The 20,772-nt window shown below is 41.0% G+C and overlaps 2 protein-coding genes across 14 annotated transcripts in view; one reads left to right on the plus strand and one right to left on the minus strand.

Annotated features, from left to right (window-relative positions):
- CALHM4 (calcium homeostasis modulator family member 4) overlaps window positions 1-12,224 on the plus strand; it is a 54,456-nt gene extending 42,232 nt beyond the window's left edge. For 2 of the 6 annotated variants that reach the window (XM_077900489.1, XM_077900504.1), the window contains one exon: window positions 11,743-12,224. In XM_077900489.1, coding sequence (XP_077756615.1) covers window positions 11,743-12,129 — 387 coding nt within the window. In that variant the 3' untranslated portion in view covers window positions 12,130-12,224. Of the gene's footprint in view, window positions 1-6,882; window positions 7,726-9,340; window positions 9,426-11,742 lie in introns of those variants that run through there. The other 4 variants (XM_077900494.1, XM_077900480.1, XM_077900470.1 and 1 more) reach the window with 4 other exon arrangements.
- Window positions 1-20,772, minus strand: part of TRAPPC3L (trafficking protein particle complex subunit 3L) — a 64,543-nt gene that overhangs the window by 43,401 nt on the left and 370 nt on the right. The window contains exons 1-3 of one of the 8 annotated variants that reach the window (XM_077900592.1): window positions 20,577-20,756; window positions 20,302-20,358; window positions 19,850-20,039 (exon numbers count right to left, since the gene is read on the minus strand). The gene's annotated coding sequence lies outside the window, so the exon portion shown is untranslated. Of the gene's footprint in view, window positions 1-14,170; window positions 16,086-19,849; window positions 20,040-20,301; window positions 20,757-20,772 lie in introns of those variants that run through there. The other 7 variants (XR_013381472.1, XR_013381483.1, XM_077900590.1 and 4 more) reach the window with 7 other exon arrangements.

Below are 20,772 nucleotides of genomic sequence, written 5' to 3' on the forward strand. Positions count from 1 at the left end.
TTTTAACTGTTTGAGGAACCTCCACACAGTTTTCCAGAGTGGCTGCACCAGTTCACATTCCCACCAACAGTGTAAGAGGGTTCCCTTTTCTCCGCATCCCCTCCAACATTTGTTGTTTCCTGCCTTGTTAATTTGCCCCATTCTCACCGGTGTGAGGTGGTATCTCATTGTGGTTTTGATTTGTATTTCCCTGATGGCAAGTGATGCAGAGCATTTTCTCATATGCATGTTGGCCATGTCTATGTCTTCCTCTGTGAGATTTCTCTTCATGTCTTTTGCCCATTTCATGATTGGATTGTTTGTTTCTTTGGTGTTGAGTTTAATAAGTTCTTTATAGATCTTGGAAACTAGCCCTTTATCTGATATGTCATTTGCAAATATCTTCTCCCATTCTGTAGGTTGTCTTTGAGTTTTGTTGACTGTATCCTTTGCTGTGCAGAAGCTTCTTATCTTGATGAAGTCCCAATAGTTCATTTTTGCTTTTGTTTCTTTTGCCTTCGTGGATGTATCTTGCAAGAAGTTACTATGGCCGAGTTCAAAAAGGGTGTTGCCTGTGTTCTTCTCTAGGATTTTGATGGAATCTTGTCTCACATTTAGATCTTTCATCCATTTTGAGCTTATCTTTGTGTAAGGTGAAAGAGAGTGGTCTAGTTTCATTCTTCTGCATGTGGATGTCCAATTTTCCCAGCACCATCTATTGAAGAGACTGTCTTTCTTCCAATGGATAGTCTTTCCTCCTTTATCGAATATTAGTTGCCCATAAAGTTCAGGGTCCACTTCTGGATTCTCTATTCTGTTCCATTGATCTATGTGTCTGTTTTTGTGCCAGTACCACACTGTCTTGATGACCACAGCTTTGTAGTACAACCTGAAATCTGGCATTGTGATGCCCCCAGATATGGTTTTCTTTTTTAAAATTCCCCTGGCTATTCGGGGTCTTTTCTGATTCCACACAAATCTTAAAATAATTTGTTCTAACTCTCTGAAGAAAGTCCATGGTATTTTGATAGGGATTGCATTAAACGTGTATATTGCCCTGGGTAACATTGACATTTTCACAATATTAATTCTGCCAATCCATGAGCATGGAATATTTTTCCATCTCTTTGTGTCTTCCTCAATTTCTTTCAGAAGTGTTCTATAGTTTTGAGGGTATAGATCCTTTACATCTTTGGTTAGGTTTATTCCTAGGTATCTTATGCTTTTGGGTGCAATTGTAAATGGGATTGACTCCTTAATTTCTCTTTCTTCAGTCTCATTGTTAGTGTATAGAAATGCCACTGATTTCTGGGCATTGATTTTGTATCCTGCCACGCTACCGAATTGCTGTATGAGTTCTAGCAATCTTGGGGTGGAGACTTTTGGGTTTTCTATGTAGAGTATCATGTCATCGGCGAAGAGGGAGAGTTTGACTTCTTCTTTGCCAATTTGAATGCCTTTAATGTCTTTTTGTTGTCTGATTGCTGAGGCTAGGACTTCCAGTACTATGTTGAACAGCAGTGGTGAGAGTGGACATCCCTGTCCTGTTCCTGATCTTAGGGGAAAGGCTCCCAGTGCTTCCCCATTGAGAATGATATTTGCTGTGGGCTTTTCATAGATGGCTTTTAAGATGTCGAGGAATGTTCCCTCTATCCCTACACTCTGAAGAGTTTTGATCAGGAATGGATGCTGTATTTTGTCAAATGCTTTCTCTGCATCCAATGAGAGGATCATATGGTTCTTGGTTTTTCTCTTGCTGATATGATGAATCACATTGATTGTTTTACGGGTGTTGAACCAGCCTTGTGTCCCAGGGATAAATCCTACTTGGTCATGGTGAATAATTTTCTTAATGTACTGTTGGATCCTATTGGCCAGTATCTTGTTGAGAATTTTTGCATCCATGTTCATCAGGGATATTGGTCTGTAATTCTCCTTTTTGGTGGGGTCTTTGTCTGGTTTTGGAATTAAGGTGATGCTGGCCTCATAGAACGAATTTGGAAGTACTCCATCTCTTTCTATCTTTCCAAACAGCTTTAGGAGAATAGGTATGGTTTCTTCCTTAAACGTTTGATAAAATTCCCCTGGGAAGCCATCTGGCCCTGGACTCTTGTGTCTTGGGAGGTTTTTGATGACTGCTTCAATTTCCTCCCTGGTTATTGGCCTGTTCAGGTTTTCTATTTCTTCCTGTTCCAGTTTTGGTAGTTTGTGGCTTTCCAGGAATGCGTCCATTTCTTCTAGATTGCCTAATTTATTGGCGTATAGCTGTTCATAATATGTTTTTAAAATCGTTTGTATTTCCTTGGTGTTGGTAGTGATCTCTCCTTTCTCATTCATGATTTTATTAATTTGAGTCTTCTCTCTCTTCTTTTTAATAAGGCTGGCTAATGGTTTATCTATCTTATTAATTCTTTCAAAGAACCAACTCCTGGTTCTGTTGATCTGTTCCACAGTTCTTCTGGTCTCGATTTCGTTGAGTTCTGCTCGAATCTTTATTAACTCCCTTCTTCTCTTGGGTGTAGGATCTATCTGCTGTTTCCTCTCTAGCTCCTTTATGTGTAAGGTTAGCTTTTGTATTTGAGTTCTTTCCAGTTTTTGAATGGATGCTTGTATTGCGATGTATTTCCCCCTCAGGACTGCTTTTGCTGCATCCCAAAGATTTTGAATGGTTGTATCTTCATTCTCATTAGTTTCCATGAATCTTTTTAATTCTTCCTTAATTTCCTGGTTGACCCTTTTATCTTTTAGCAGGATGATCCTTAACCTCCACGTGTTTGAGGTCCTTCCAAACTTCTTGTTGTGATTTAGTTCTAATTTCAAGGCATTATGGTCTGAGAATATGCAGGGGACGATCCCAATCTTTTGGTATCGGTTCAGACCCGATTTGTGACCCAATATGTGCTCTATTCTGGAGAAAGTTCCATGTGCACTTGAGAAGAATGTGTATTCAGTTGAGTTTGGATGTAAAGTTCTGTAGATATCTGTGAAATTCATCTGGTCCAGTGTATCATTTAAAGCTCTCGTTTCTTTGGAGATGTTGTGCTTAGAAGACCTATCGAGTATAGAAAGAGCTAGATTGAAGTCACCAAGTATAAGTGTATTATTATCTAAGTATTTCTTCACTTTGGTTAATAATTGATTTATATATTTGGCAGCTCCCACATTCGGGGCATATATATTGAGGATTGTTAAGTCCTCTTGTTGAATAGATCCTTTAAGTATGATATAGTGTCCCTCTTCATCTCTCACTACAGTCTTTGGGGTAAATTTTAGTTTATCTGATATAAGGATGGCTACCCCTGCTTTCTTTTGAGGACCATTCGAATGGTAAATGGTTCTCCAACCTTTTATTTTCAGGCTGTAGGTGTCCTTCTGTCTAAAATGAGTCTCTTGTAGACAGCAAATAGATGGGTCCTGCTTTTTTATCCAGTCTGAAACCCTGCGCCTTTTGATGGGGTCATTAAGCCCGTTCACATTCAGAGTTACTATTGAGAGATATGAGTTTAGTGTCATCATGATATCTATTCAGTCCTTGTTTTTGTGGACTGTTCCACTGAACTTCTTCTTAAAGGGGAATTTTAAGAGTCCCCCTTAAAATTTCTTGCAGAGCTGGTTTGGAGGTCACATATTCTTTTAGTTGCTGCCTGTCTTGGAAGCTCTTTATCTCTCCTTCCATTTTGAATGAGAGCCTTGCTGGATAAAGTATTCTTGGTTGCATGTTCTTCTCATTTAGGACCCTGAATATATCCTGCCAGCCCTTTCTGGCCTGCCAGGTCTCTGTGGAGAGGTCTGCTGTTACCCTAATACTCCTCCCCATAAAAGTCAGGGATTTCTTGTCTCTTGCTGCTTTAAGGATCTTCTCTTTATCTTTGGAATTTGCAAGCTTCACTATTAAATGTCGAGGTGTTGAACGGTTTTTATTGATTTTAGGGGGGGATCTCTCTATTTCCTGGATCTGAATGCCTGTTTCCCTTCCCAGATTAGGAAAGTTTTCAGCTAGAATTTGTTCAAATACATATTCTGGCCCTCTGTCCCTTTCGGCGCCCTCGAGAACCCCAATTAAACGTAGGTTTTTCTTTCTCAGGCTGTCGTTTATTTCCCTTAATCTATCTTCATGGTCTTTTAATTGTTTGTCTCTTTTTTCCTCAGTTTCCCTCTTTGCTATCAACTTGTCTTCTATGTCACTCACTCGTTCTTCCACCTCGTTAACCCTCGTCGTTAGGACTTCTAGTTTGGATTGCATCTCATTCAATTGATTTTTAATTTCTGCCTGATTAGCTCTAAATTCTGCAGTCATGAAGTCTCTTGAGTCCTTTATACTTTTTTCTAGAGCCACCAGTAGCTGTATAATAGTGCTTCTGAATTGGCTTTCTGACATTGAATTGTAATCCAGATTTTGTAACTCTGTGGGAGAGAGGACTGTTTCTGATTTTCTTTTGAGGTGAGGTTTTCCTTCTAGTCATTTTGCTCAGTGCAGAGTGGCCAAAAGCAAGTTGTATTGGGAAAAAGAGAAAAAGAGAGGAGAGAAAGAAGGAAAGAAAAGAGAAAGAGAAAAAAAGGGAAGAAAAAAAAGAAGAAGAAGAAAAAGAGAAAGAAAAAGAAAGAAGAAAAAAAGGGGGTGGGGGAAGGAAACAAATCAAAAAGGAAAAAAAAAAAAAAGAACCACCGGGGAGTATCTTCTGATTCTGTGTACTTTAAGTCCCTTGGCTTCTCCTGGAAGTTGTCAGTCTAGCTGGTGTTCTGGGGGAGGGGCCTGTTGTGCTGATTTTCAGGTGTTAGCAGTTGGGGGAGCTGCTGTGCCCCTGCCTGGTGCAGGGCTCAGTGGGGGTTGTTTACCCCGTGAGGCCGCAGGAGGAACAGCCCCAGTGGCGGGGCAGCTCTGGAAACCTGGAGTCAGCTCCGGCAGGAACTCCGGAGCTCTCCGTTTGCAGGGCCTGGAGGCTCCGGGGCGGGGCCGCTGATCTGCTCAGCTCGGGGCAGGAGCTTCCTTGCTGTCCTGGGCCCTCCCGGCCTCTGCCTGTCCCGGGGGAGGCCGGATCCTGGGCTGTGTCCCGGCGCCCTGTGCTCCGGGGCCTGCGCTGGTGGATTCGCGCTCCCGGGCCGCCGCCGCGCAACCCCCTCCGCGGAGCTGCCGCCCGAGCCCCCCCAGCTGCTCCTGGAACCGCGCAGCCCCCTCTGCCCGGAGCCTCTTCCTCCGCCCGAGCCCCTCCGAGCTGCTCCGGGTCCCGCCGTGCGCGCTGCAGCCCTTAGGGAGCTCGGCGCACTCTCCCGGGGCGCAGGTGCCTGTTACTGTCCCCGGGAGCCCGAGGGCATCCCCGCCCTCCTGGGTCCTGCTCCAACTCCCCACGAGCCCCTTTCCGCCCGGGAAGGGGGAAGGTCGGTGCAGCTCCTGCGTCTCCGGGACGGGGCTCTCCTGTCCTGGGGACACTCGCCCCGGCCTCAGCCCGGCTCCTCGCGGGGCCCCTCCCCCTTGGAGGCCTTTGTTTCTTTATTTCTTTTTCCCCGTCTTCCTACCTTGATAGAAGCGCGAACTCCTCTCACTGTAGCATTCCAGCTGGTCTCTCTTCAAATCTCAGGCCGAATTGATAGATTTTCAGGATAATTTGAAGGTTTTCTAGGTAATTTGGTGGAGACAGGTGATTTGGGGACCCTACTCTTCCGCCATCTTGCTCCTCCCCTCTGTATCTCTTTTTAAAATTAACATATGTATCTTTATTTTGTTCTGTCTTGAGTGATAGTGTATCTGGTACTAAGCATTTTGAAGATACTGCCTCTGGTCTGGTAAATAAAGATTTTATTTATTTATTCATGAGAGACACACAGAGAGAGGCAGAGACATAGACAGAGGGAGAAGCAGGCTCCCTGCAAGAACCCGATGTGGGACTCAATCCCCGGACCGGAGATCACACACTGAGCCAAAGGCAGAAGCTCAACCACTGAGCCACCCAGGCATCCCCTTCTGGTAGCTTTTAATAGTATCTCTTCATTTTTCACACTCTGCAGTTTTACTATGGTGTTTTTATATGTAGATTTGTCTTCATTCACGCTGCTCAGAACATCTAACACTCTTCTGATATGAGAACTTTCTTTGATTCTGCAAAACTCTGTTACTTCTCTTGAAACATTGTTTCTCTGCCTATCCCATTTCTTCCTTCTGGAAGTCCTGTTATAGAGTTGCTTAGTCTGACTTCTAGTTCGTTGAATTGGTTTTTAAAATATAGTATTTTATTTCTTTTCTTTTTATACTGTACTTCGGGTGAATTCCTCAGCATTATGCTTCAATTCACTAATTACATATTTAACAACACCCAGTTGAGAGTTTGAGAAATTTGTATCTTATTCACTTTTTATTAGCCCAACCAAGCCTAGTCCAGTGCCTTTTGCATAGAAGTTATACAATAAATATTTTCTGATTAAATATAGAAAACACCTTATATATTTGATCATTTTACTTCTTTCTATAGATATATAATTTTATTAATACCTAAGTATCATATTTTCATGTAACAAAAAGATACCATATAAACCCAAATTTGCAAATTAACTTATAAAGCCAGACATTAATATATTATATTCCATCAATACAAATGCATTTTAATGCAAAGTTGGAATGTTTTTGTTGTGATTTGGATTTATGGGTACCCAACTCTTGTCCTTTTGGGGAAAGCTTTTGGGATCTTCTGACAGAACTCTTAGGTTTTGGATGTTCCAGACAGCCCTAATGTTTGGATTGCTCTATTATTTGATAATTTCTGTTGTTCTTATATCATAATTTGATGGTAACTAAATCCTGGTCTAGTACAGGGTAAGAATGTTCTCTGTTTTGCTCCCAATGTTCTATTTGCTGGTGCTGAGCACGTTGTGTCACACACAGCAGCACATGGAAAGATGGCAGCAGTTTGCTTTGCAAAGCAGGTCATTCTCTTTTTAGCAGGAAGATATACTGCAGAAGTGTTTCCTGTCACTCGTACCAGATTAATCTCTCTAGTTTCTTCCAGCTGTAAGCCGAAGGGCATTTATTAGTTCAGGATTCACAAAGTACACAAGGAAAGATGCTAGAATCCTTTAAACATATAAGGATGTTCAGTCGCTTGACACAGCCAGTTAAACCAGTAAGATCCCATAAAATGGTTATAGCTGTAGAGTCTAATGATCAGAAAGGGCCATTTGTTTCAGAGCTTCCCAACGATGAGCCGAACTCTCAACAATATCGTATCTTCCCTGCAGAGAAGTGGGACATTTATCAATTCTCTCATTGCTGCTTTGACTATTGGTGGGCAACAGCTTTTCTCTTCTTTCACATTCAGTTGTCCCTGTCAGGTTGGAAAAAATTTCTACTATGGTTCTGCGTTTCTAGTCATCCCAGCCTTGATCCTTCTGGTTGCTGGCTATGCTCTGAGAAGCCAGATGTGGACAATGACCAGTGAATACTGCTGCAGCTGTGCCCCTTCACACCGGAGAATCAGCCCCCTGGAGCGCAAGCTGGCTTGTCTTCGGTTCTTCAGCATCACTGGGAGGGCACTTGTTGCCCCATTAACATGGCTGGCTGTCACCCTGCTGACAGGCACCTACTATGAATGTGCAGCAAGTGAATTCGCATCTGTGGATCATTACCCAGTGTTTGACAATGTCAGTGCCAGCAAACGAAAAGAGATCCTAGCTGGGTTTCCATGTCCCAAATCAGCTCCATCTGACATGATCCTGGCAAGAGATGAAGTTGCTCTTCTGCACAGATTCCAGTCACAAGTAAGTTCTTGATTTTTTTTCTTGCGATGCTATCCCATCTTAACTGCAGCCATTGGAGACATTACACATTCCTACTACTTCTCATAGTATCCGAATATACAACACAATCTTGATGCCATTTATCAAAGTGATTTCTACTGAGTGGCTCTATACATATGGTTAGGATGTTGGGCTTTGGAGTCAGCAGACCTGTGTTTGAATCTTGCTTTGCCTTTTATTAACCTGCAAAACCTTGAGCAAGTTATATAACTTAACCACGCTTTACTTTTCTTTGCTGTAAAATAGAAATTTTTTTTTACTTTTTTTAATAAATTTATTTTTTATTGGTGTTCAATTTGCCAACATATAGAATAACACCCAGTGCTCATCCCATCAAGTGCCCACCTCAGTGCCCATCACCCAGTCACCCCCACCCTCCGCCACCTCCCCTTCCACCACCCCTAGTTCGTTTCCCAGAGTTAGGAGTCTTTCATGTTCTGTCTCCCTTTCTGATATTTCCCACTCATTTTTTCTCCTTTCTCCTTAATTCCCTTTCACTATTTTTTAATATACATTTATTTTTTATTGGTGTTCAATTTGCAAATAGAGATATTAATAGGGCCTACCACATAAGGTTGAAGTAATAAATGAGCTAATATATCTAAAAGGCTCAGCATTGTGTCTACAATCCATGTTAAAAAACAATACATCTTAGATATCGTCATTAAAATTATTATTACCATATAGTGTATCATTTCATTCCATCTTGGATATTCTGAAATATTCATTCTTGTGTATTAACATTTTACCTAAAATTATAGGAAGCTTAATAATGATCAAAATAAATCCCAGCGATGGCTCTAAATTTAATGTCCTTAGACAAGTTTACATGAGGGGGTGGGATGAGGCAGAGAAAAGGCCTGTATCTACTGCACTTACAGGTTAAATTTAAGAACTATAGGGCAGCCCAGGTGGCTCAGTGGTTTAGCGCCGCCTTCTACCCAGGGCCTGATCCTGGGGACCTGAAATCGAGTCCCACTTCAGGCTCCATGCATGGAGCCTGCTTCTCCCTCTGCCTGTGTCTCTGCCTCTCTCTCTCAATCTATGTCTCTCATGAATAAATAAAAAATAAAATCTTAAAAAAAAAAGAACTGTAAAAGTGCATTTTGTCAATACAGAAAGAATCATTGGCATTCATCGCTCTCTGTGAGGGATTTGAGGATAAAAACACATTGGCAAACCACTGCAGTACAATAGAAATACATTATTTTTAAACTATTTATTGCAAAGGCATACACATTTTTGACCCATCACTTTTTTAGCTATTAAAATTTAGAAGTGCTAGTGCTATTTTGTTGAAAAAAATTACTATCAACACACAGAATACTCAAGTGTTGCATATGGCCTGATTGAAGCAAAGTTAGAAATCCCATTAAGGTATGCTGTGCCTCAACCTTTTATACTAGCCCTAGAACTCGGATAGAGGAGGGAGCTATGTGAGGATAGGTGAAACGTCAAATAATTAATGGGACCATTTTAACTTGCAAAAATGTTCTTGCTCAAGAAAAACTAAGATCTATTACACACTGGTAAGATTTTCTTAAAGTGAAAATAAAATACCTTATTTATTACACAGACTTACGTGAAAAGACAGTTTTATGGTTCTGAGTGCCATCAGCCAGTGGACTTCTTTGGATCAGCGACCACAAAACTAATATTTAGTAAGATGTTTATCATATACTGTACAAATATTTCATTTTTAATTCTAACCTTCAGAATCTTAAGAGAGAGCTATAATCAATCCCATTTTACAGATGAGGAAAGCAAAGATTAAAGAGTTTATGTAACTTTTATAAGCTCACAGAGCTAATAAAGGGCTGAGAGAGATATTCAAAGGTCATACTGTTTCCATTGTACCAAGCCACATTTCACGACTACCTTGAACTTCAGTCTCATTTGAGAAGTATACACTGTTTTTTCTGTTTGATTTTTCTGTTTGATTTTTCTGAGTTGACCACAAGGTCCTATAAAGTTCAAACCCCTTCTCTGCCCATACGTCATTCTAAAATAGCTTCCTGACATAGTTTTATCCAATTTCAGTCAACTTTCTACAGCCATGCCAAAATTATCTTTCTAAATGTGAATCGAATTATGATCACTGTCCCCAGACCCTATATAAAGTTCCTGAATGATTTCCTACTGGCCCAGTCACAAACCCAAATTCTTGTCAGGGCATACAAAGTCCTTCAGCGTCTGGCTCCTGACTTTTCCACAGGACTCCTATGACCTGTGAGCACAAACTTCTTGAGGTTCTCCCAATTCTTCATGCTCTTATTTTTCTTATCAGCTTTTATCAGAACTCTTAATTTCTTGCATCTGGTGAACTGCTCCTTAATATTTAAGTCTGAACATCATCTCCTCTGGGAAGTACTCCCTGATACTTCTCTTCATTAAGTGAGTTCATTTCTTTCCCATTGTGCTTACTGGTATAAAAAAAAACTATCATATTTAACTATATTTCTTGGCTTGCTATTTTGTCTTCCTCCTTTGGTTGAAAGACTGTGGAAAGGGTGAATGTATCTTAAATGTATTCACATCTAAGTCCTCATAACCAACCACCATGTATAGAACATGGTGAGAGGTCAACCAGGTACTCAATAAATGATGGCTGATAATTAATGGGCATCTCAGATGGCCTTTCCTCCACTGTGCTGGCCTCTCTCAAGTTAAATTGCTGTGTCACTTTGTAGGTTTTAGCCTCCATTGAGTGCAGCTCCCCTGCTGTGCTCACCCTGGTAATTCCAGGTCTGCTGGAGAATCACAAGCTGTGGGAGAGACCTTCACCTCCCAGACTGTGGCTGCCTCCTGCTGGCTTCCTTATCGGTGTGGAACTTGCCTCTCTCACTTTACATAATTGCTAACGATTGGGAAAAAAAGAATTATTAGGGCGCCTGAGTGGCTCAGTGGTTGAGCATCTGCCTCTGGCTCCTGTAGTGATCCTAGGATCCTTAATCCCTAGGGAGCCTGCTTCTCCCTCTATGTCTCTGCCTTTCTGTGTCTCTCATAAATAAATAAATAAAATCTTTAAAAAATCATTTTAAAAAAAAGAGTTCCAAGACTAGAAAACAGCCATTTATTTTATTATTATTTTTAAAGATTTTATTTATTTACCCATGAGAGATACAGAGAAACACAGACACAGGCATAGGGAGAAGCAGGCTCTATGCAGGGAGCCCGATGTGGGACTCAATCCCGGGTCTCCAGGATCAGACCCTGGACTGAAGGCGGTGCTAAACCGCTGAGCCACTCGGGCTGCCCGAAAACAGCCATTTACATCAATCTTTCAAAGAGGACACTAAATAATTGCAAATAAAATATGGCTAATTTTCCCTTCTAAGTATATTTCAAAAATGAATCATTAAACTGGTCAGCCAATAACTATTTGAAGGAGGAGGGAAATGAAAAGGAAAATAATAAAGTGCTTTCCATTTAGGGACATAAAAGTCATCTCTGGTCACAAAAAAAATAAAAGGGAAGAGCAGTTCAGGAAGAAATATTAATGAACACTTGTTAGCACATTATTAAGAAGGCACTTAGGAAGCTACCATTATTATCTATCGTATCATCATTTTCATCACAATCATTACCAAATAGTTGTTAAGAACCCAAAGGATGCTTGACCTGTACCTACCTAATGGTTGGGAGAGAGGGGAGTTAAATATAGTTTATTGTACCTTACATAAGAGTAATTGGTGGGTTATAGCATCTGCCACTTCAAGGACAGGACTTCTAATCCATTCTAAGTTAACTGGTCAATATCCTTAATAGGCCCCAAACCAAATTAAAATGGTTGGGTTTAGTCTCTCCATCATGCCTATATCCGTATCAAGCAATCAGCACCTTGTTAGTATTTTAAAGACTAGAAAAACAAATTTCTTACCCACTTCTCAGTTACGTAAGAATCCCTCTTACTGTGCCTGTTCCTTGATAATTACTATATTGATGTTTTCTGTTTTTTATTTAAATAACTATATCAAGATGCTGGGCTGGATTTTGATCACCTTGGCAACCATCGCTATCCTCGTGTCCTGCTGCTTGGCGAGGTGCTGCTCCCCCCTCACCTCTCTGCAGCACTGCTACTGGACCAACCACCTGCACAACGAGAGGGAGCTCTTTGAACAAGCTGCAGAGCAGCATTCACGGCTCATCATCATGCAGCGCATAAAGAAACTCTTTGGCTTTATTCCTGGAAAGGAAGATGTCAAACACATCCGTATTCCTTCATGTCAGGACTGGAGAGATATTTCAGCACCCAGTCTTTTCTGCATGGGTGAGGACTTGCAAGGTCGCTATAGCTTCCTTGGAGACAGGGTGGATGAGGATAATGAGGAAAGCAAACCTGAAGGTATTGAATTAAAACCTTGATTATGGCGCCTCTCACAATTCAGTTTGCTTAACAGATGCTTTATTTTTGTGATGATGGAGTTTCAAAGTAATCTCTTCACCTTTTTCTCTCCTGAGATTTGTTTGACTGAGTCCATTCAAGGTGTTATTTCCAAAATCCGTTTATCTGATCATTGTGCCAATGATATTGGTTTAATATTGGCTTAATGAAAACAATATGGATCTTGAAGTCATATCAGAATTGGAATCTCGGTTGTTACTCAGTTAGCTGTATGAAAAATAGTATTTTTGAGCACCATCTTGTTACCTGCACATAACGGCTACCTCATAGAGCTGTTGTGAGGATTAAAGGTGTTAATATAAGCTAAGTGCTCAGCATAGTGCCTTTCCTAAAATAAGTGCCAACACACGTTACTTTTTCTGTGTTCCATGTTTTCCATTACTCTCTAATTTCCTTTGATCTTAAATATCTGACCTTTTGGCAACAGGATGAAAAGCCCTTTCTGTGCTCGCTTTGGCAGCACCTATACTAAAAGCCCTTTCTAAACTGGTAACATGTACGGTAGAAGCCCATGCAAGGTCTTGTGTCAATTCTGCCATAACCAGGGGAAGATGATGCATTATTCTATCATCATTAGTATCATAAATGTTATTGGTAGCACCTCCACACTAGGAACATTTTTATAGCCATAACATAAGAAGTTTATTCTAGAAATTTTCCCTTCTATGCTCTACTGTAGAGACACTATCCATGCCTTTTCATTATCAATTTGCACCCTTGCACTCAAAATCCATTTGGGGAAATGAGACTGCCATCTATATTTGTATATACCCATTATCTAAAACTCCAAAAGGGGAGACCTGCCTGACTCTTCTCTGTGACGCTACACCTCTAATATCTGAAAGTTTCTAATTTATCCTGATTATTTCTGATATATGTAGTATCTTGTGCCTGATGTTTGTCACATTCACTTAAGCAACTGGTTCATTGGCTAAAACAAGCAAAATGAGAGCTTTCATGTGTCTTTTAAAACCAAAATCATGGCTGCTTACTGGGTAATGGACCATCAATTGTCATGCTGATGTTCAAGATTCACTTTCAAGGAGACCAGAGAACTTGAGTAACTGAAATATAATCACTTAGTAATCTACTTTTACACAATTGTGGAAGAAAGAGTCTATTCTGTGTGAAATTATGGGTTCTACAAACTTCATGGAAACCAATAGAAAATGAATTTGAAGACCATTTTTTAAAAAAATTTATAAGAGATGCCTAGTGTAGTACTTTGCGATGACAGGAGATCCGTCTCTCCTTCACCATTACTTAATGGACAAGTCAGCTAGTCTCTCTGGGACTCAATCACTTCATCTATAAAATATAGTTAATGATACCTTACCTGTTGTAGGGCAAGGAACTGAAGCAAATGTATTCTTGAGGTGCATTTTAAATCCATTAAGATGTTTATGTTCATGTTTAAATGTATACAGGTCCATATGTATACAATCTTCTGGAATAGTAGTAGGCCCAGGTTGTCTCCATTAGAAGGAAATTATCACTGAGTTCAATTCTTCTTCTAAAAACATTTGCTGACATTCCACTTTCAAAAGAATGTTCATGTACTGAACTTTTTCAAGTAGCCAAGGACTGACATGACTGACATGACAAGAGGGATCGTCATTTTTTTTTTAAGATTTTATTTATTTATTCATGAAAGATACACACACGCAGAGGCAGAGACATAGGCAGAGGGAGATGCAGGCTCCCTGCGGAAAGCCTGATGCAGAACTGGATCCCAGGACCTCAGGATCATGACCTGGGCCAAAACCAGACACTCAACCACTGAGCCACCCAGGTGCCCCACAAGAGGGATCCTTAAGAAAACAGAAGTTGTGGAAGCTAATTAGGGTCCTCATCTGGCTCTGATGTAAATGAGCTGTGTAAATACGGAAGGTCATGTCCACTTTGTTCTCCAGTCTCCTCCAGCACTAAAATTCTATCACTCTATTTATCTGGGAATTTTTGAAACTCCTCTGTATTGGGACAGAATAGTTCAATCAACACTTTATACCATGTTCAGAATTATTTTATTAGTTTCTGGGGATTATAGCACAGTAAATACTCTCCAATAAGATTTTCAGTTAACAGAAACATCAAAGAGTATATAATATAAAGTTAAAGCATTACATCACCAGAAAGAAGATAATTGTTGCTTATACACACTAACACCAGGAAACTTTCTTTTTACTAGATTCTGGAAGCCCTTTCTACATCAAACTCCTTCAGAGTATGACATACACAGTTTATATTCTAAATCACGTAATCATAATCTTCCACACAGCTTTCTAGCAAAGGATTAAAGTATTCTTTGGTTTCTCTACACGGCTTCAAAGAGCTTTATAGCAACTATGTGAACATTTGAAGGGCAGATCACATCTCTAGTATTTCATTGTACACTATTTCCAATTAAACAAATCATATTTCCATCTGTGTGTGTATGTTTGTTCAGAATATTCTTTTGTTCTACAGCCAGTTAGACAAAACTTTTCCATTAGGAATATTGTACTTCTTCCCCTTTATGCCTAATGGATTTATATAACTTAAAGACATATAATCAAAATCAATTATATGCTAATACTACCTTATATTTCGTTACCAAATGATCTTGGCTACTACATCAAATGCTATGGCTTGGCATACACACAGACCTGCTCATTTCCTAACTTCAACTTTGTCAGCTTCCCCCAGCCCCTCACCACAATCTAAGCTGCCTCCTTTCTAGGAGACAAATATAATCTCAATGTTTAGATGTGTTTAACTCAGCTTTCTTTATGTTTTCCAAAGCTGAATTGCAGAATCAAACTTATATTTACCTTCTTTGTCTCCTTCCTCTGTTCTCAATCTCCAATTCCATTAAAAAACACAAATGCAGGATCGTAATAAGAAACAACAATGTGGATTTCCAAAGTGCTTTTTGCATTTTTTTTAGCACAAAGGAAAATCACATTAACTTTAAAACTTTGAAATACCACAGTCAACCAAAGGCCTTCCAAATGCAAGACTAGGTAGTTATTTGCTACCTCAAAATATAAAGTGTAGCAATATAATGTTAGCTTCTAAGTAAGTCTACCACAATTTAGTCCTAGTCACTGAACGACAGGTTATCGTCAGCTATATGGCTATACAAAGAGCTCCTTGAGCTACGGAGCACATGTATATAAATGGGACTAGTGAACCAAAGAGCAATGAATGGTGTTTCTAGAGAGGTGAATTATTTCATTCCTAAACTGAATTATTTTTCTGCACTAACCACAAGGTACAATTAAACTTCTTTAATCTCGGTACACGGGAACCTTAGACAGAAATGGATTTCAGGTGTTGTTTCCTCTGCTGCCTCCCAGTGGCCTAGACCTGTATGTGCACCCATCTGTCGTAGTAGTGGTAGTAACAATATGTATGCAGTGTTACTATATGCCAGCTACTTTAAACTTTAAAATACTTTAAAATGTATCCCATTTACTTTACAAAAGACTGCTAAACAGAAGCATATATTGGGACATGACTTGCTGAAATGGCATGAAATAACACAGAGAAGGTGAAACAATTTTGTGTAGAGTTCTATACAGACAACATGTTTTCTCACTGACATTGTAACTGGTGAACCATGGGTCATAATTGGAATCCAGGCCTATTTTGCCCCAGTAAAATAGGTTCCCCCATTTTACTGATGAAGCAATTGAGATACAGAGAAGTCAAACAATCTGCCAAAGGACACAGACTTGTAATGACTGAGCCAAAATCCAGCCTCTGATTTAGGTAGCCCCCTGGGGGTGGTGCATCTCATCCTCTGAGGTTTATAACTGGCCCTTCAGATTGCTACCTTCCCTGGTCTCTGATCACGTGGTGACTTTGTGCTCTCCCGGGCTAGTCAAGAGTATTCCTCACAGGCAAATGCAACTGCTGGACTGGATCCACCCACCTGGAAGGTAAGGTGCTGCTGACACTGAAAGAGATCCCATTCTAGGAATGCAGTGATTGTGATTCAAAGAAATCAAGAAAAGACATGGTGGGAAGATATGTAGTAAGTTTAGTGTGACTAGAAAACAAATGATCACTTATTTTCCTGCATACTTTGGGTAAGATTTGCATTTGCGGACATCCTCAAGAGAACACATTCTTTGAGATAATCACTGGAAGCCAGTATTCTGGAGCAACATGATAGGTGGAACTTAATGAGCAATGTTATGACTAACATTACTTTAACAGCATTAGGATACTGCAGAAGCAAGAACTATATTGTTTCAACAGAAGTTACAAAGAGTCATGGCATTGTGAGTAGTAACAGCACTGCTACATTTTTTTCATGATGGGAGATAGGAAGTTAGACAGGAACAATATATTTGATGATAAAGAGCATAATGAGATGGTGCATGGACACTACAGGGCCTTCATGCTCACTGATTAAACAATAAACAATGCGTTAAGTGTCTCTATTATTCTAAATCTTTTTTTTTTTTTTTAAGATTTTGTTTTTATTCATGAGACACACACAGAAAGAGAGGCAGAGACACAGGCAGAGGGAGAAGCAGGCTCCATGTAGGGAGCCTGACATGGGACTTGATAGACCTGGGCTCAGGCCTTGGGCTGAAGGCAGTGCTAAACTGCTGAGCCTGGGCTGCCCTTATTCTAAATCTTTATCAGCAAATCACTGTATCTTACTTGGCCCATGAATTTTTAAAATATATCTTTTAATAAAATTGCCTATATGGACAGGCAGCCCACAAAACATGTTTGCCCGGGAAACTATACACCCTTAGCGGAATCCTTGACTCAACTCACTATATTTTCTCACAAGAAGTAAAAAAATGATTTGACTTAAATGTTAATTTTTTGTTTTAACTCTCATTTTCCTTCTACATTTTAAATAATTTATATCATATTTTTTTCTTTTTTTTTAAAAGGATTTATTTATTCATGAGAGACAGAAAGAGAGAGGCAGAGACACAGGCAGAGGGAGAAGCGGGCTCCATGCAGGGAGCCCGATGCGGGACTTGATTCCGGGACTCCAGGATCAGGCCCTGGGCTGCAGGCGGCGCTAAACCACTGAGCCACCTGGGCTGCCCCATATCCTATTTCACTAGCCCTATCTTATTCTATATTTCTACTCCTTTGTTTTCTCTCCTCCTTCTCTACCCAGTCCCTTTCAAATCCAAAGCAAAGGGGTGTGTATGGGGAGCGCGGGAGAATAATATTAATAAATAATTCTAGGGGAACCCTGGGTGGTGCAGCGGTTTGGCGCCTGCCTTTGGCCCAGGGCGCGATCCTGGAGACCCGGGATTGAATCCCACGTCGGGCTCCCGGTGCATGGAGCCTGCTTCTCCCTCTGCCTATGTCTCTGCCTCTCTCTCTCTCTGTGTGACTACCATATATAAATAAAAAAAATTTAAAAAAAATAATAATTCTAGTACAATTTTAACACGCCATGAGAAAAATAAAATTAGGTAAAGAGTAGCATGTACTGAGAAGAGTAGTTGTAATTTTAAGTAGGGTAATCAGGGTAGCCTCATTGAGAAAGTGACATTTGAGGAGAGACTTGAAGGACATGAAGGAGTGAGCCATGTAGGTGTGGGAGGAAGAGCATGCCAAGCAGAGGGAAAGCAAGCGCAAAGACTTCAGAAGAGAACTTACATTGCATGTCTGAGGAACTCTAAGGAGGCTAGTGCGGCAGGAGCAGAGAATAGGTAGCAGGACAGTAGGAGACAAGGTTAGAGAGGTAACAAGATGTGCAGGTGAGGGTTGGGGAGCCAGATGGGCCTTTATCTGGGGAGAGTGTCAGTTATGAGTAGAGTGACATTATCTGATTTATACTGTAACAGGATCACTCTGACTCCTGTGTTGGGTCAGAGCAGATTGTATAATGAGGGTGGAAACAGGGGGGTCAGTTAGGCTAGAAGTGAAACAGAGATTCACTACCTTTCAAGGGGACACAAAATTAGAATTTCATGTGGCTATTTGTATTTGTGACTGGTAATGAGACCCCTGACTAAATGAAAACACTAGCCACATGAAGATAATTAAGATTAATCTTTAAATAGGGAATTTGAAATTCTGCGCATGAGAGTAGAATGCCTTGAAAACTCATAGGCACAGACAAGTAAAAATAAACACCAAAACAATTTTTGAAGACTGATAATACTAGGAAATAGCAACTGGGAGTTTGTGTTACTTGCAAAGAAACTTAGATGAATACAAATAAGACAAGTATCTTAGAGACACTTTTCTTTAGTAATGAAGATGGAGAACAGTAAGAGAAAAAAAAAGTGCTTCAGAAGATACTATATACATTCAAGATTATGAATAACACTAATATCCTACTTTTGAATCTCAATGTGCTATTATATACATGATTCCATGTTCTCTGAATGATCTTATACGCTTATAAATAGCTAAAGCTGGGCTTCTCACTTGTTTTCAAACCCTGTGACGGTTTCCCTACACAATCTGCCTATCTGCAGAGCTTCAAACACTCCTGTTCTCCAACGTCTTTAAAGATTAAAAACAAAACACTAAAAGAAAGCCAATTTGCCTCCTAACAACTCCCCCCCCCCCCCCCCGCCCCACCTTGCAGGGAGTTACGGGTCTTCATGTATCTGTGAAGTGTCTCTGTCATCGTCAAAATGAAATTAGAGATCAACCAAAAAATTAAGTGTGGTAAAGATTTGAGGGTGTTCTCTTGATTAGCACTGGACTCCCTCCCTCAGGGAACTATTGGCAGGATTAAGAAACAAACAGGGGCAGTCCTGGTGGCGCAGCGGTTTAGCACCACCTTCAGCCCAGGGCCTGATCCTGGAGACCCGGGATCCAATACCAGGTCGGGCTCCCTGCATGAAGCCTGTTTCTCCCTCAGCCTGTGTCTCTGTCTCTCTCTCTGTCTCTGTGTCTCTCACGAATAAATAAAAATAAAATCTTAAAAAAAAAAAAACCAGAAACAAAGCCACCACAACAGCGTTCTAAAATATGAAGGCTTTATAGTGAATATATATGTAACAGGCTTTAAAAGGGTATTTTTACCAAAACTTCTGTTAATAGCAGAGCAAATAAAGGAGCACTTCATTTGCTGAATTAAAACTCGTTAACCAACACCTATCTTTTTTCTAATGTAAACTTTAAATTGGTTGTTTTGCTACATTGTATCTATTTTGATAGGTTGTTTTGACTATCAGGAGAAGTCTTAACATTTCACCTGACCTTTTCTTTGGCCCATTATTTAAAGGTGCTATGGACGTCTGTGCCAAACTCCTTGTCTTCATTACATGTCATTTAGGTCACTAGAATTTCATCTTCCCGTTATTCTAGCCAGAAACCACCTCTGACCTCTCTTACCACCCACATCAAATCCTGAACCTGCGGGATCTGCAAATCCCGCCCAGTTGACCTGGCATCAGCCGCACTGGCTTCCAAAATACCAAGTGGGCTCTCACCTTTGCACTGACTGTTCTTCTGTCCAGCTCTTCCCCCCTCCCCCGGGGGCCCCCCAACAAACAAACGGTTACTTTCTGTAAACTCAGGGTATCCAGAAAAATGAGCACCTTACATTTGCAAAGTTACTTCATGGGCTTTATGATTCTCACCGTCCTCAGTAGAGTTCCCCATTTTTTCCCCAAAGTCTCAGAGAATGCCCCAAAGCAATCCTCAAGACGCAGAATCAGGACCAGGGCGTGTCCCCCCCCCCCCCCCCCATACCTTCGCTCTCACACATTCCCCTGCTGCAAGCTCATACTTCCCAGAAGATCAAGACGCCTGCTGCTGCTGCTGCTGCTGCTGCTGCTTCCGTAGTACATCATCATCGTAACAACACAGAACGTCAGAGCTTTTATCTGTCGGGGAACTTCTTCGTGAAGCGTTACCCGCACTGCACAAGTGAAATCCGCTTCTGTATCAGAAAATGCAAAACACAGGGTGGAAAGCAAAAGAAAAAGAAAAAGAAAGAAAAAGAAAAAGAAGAAAGAAAGAAAGAAAGAAAGAGAAAGAAAGAAGAAAAAAAGAAAGAAAGAAAGAAAGAAAGAAAGAAAGAAAGAAAAAGAAAAAAGCGTGACAAATCTTGTAATCTGCTGCGAGCGTCTTCCTACAACTCCGCACGTCCCTTCATCGCGAACATAAGCAGTCTGTTAACAGCTTTCCCCCTAAAAAAGTACCTTGTTCACTTAGCCCTGCCCTTCGGTTCTCTGAACATCTCGACGGCCGCGATGAACCTGGGAGACGACAGGCGCATCTGGATGTTTTTTTTTTCCAGGATCACCTCCTCGATTTTATCCTCCCAGGTAACAATTCGGAACGTTTCCCAGAGTACTGAACGTTCTTTTTTTTTTTTTTTTTAACATTGCTTATTAAAACCGTTCCTGAAACCTACATCCCTTTCATCATTCCACGGAAATAAACCGCCTTTAGATCCACGTCCGGCCGCGCTCACCTGCCGACTGCAGCAGGGAAGCGCGGGGATCCGGAACCCCGACCTCCCGCCTTCAGGCGACTCCTCCCCCCGGGCTCACGGCCGCTGCAGGCCGACCGTTCCGGGCCCCCGACCGTTCCGGGCCAGCCGCCCCAGCAGAGCTTCCGCTCCTCCGCCGCCCGCAGCCTCCCCTGCTCGGCCTCTCGCCCTCCCCACT

This window comes from Canis aureus, chromosome 1 (genome assembly GCF_053574225.1).
Source record: "Canis aureus isolate CA01 chromosome 1, VMU_Caureus_v.1.0, whole genome shotgun sequence".
Lineage (NCBI taxonomy): Eukaryota > Metazoa > Chordata > Mammalia > Carnivora > Canidae > Canis > Canis aureus.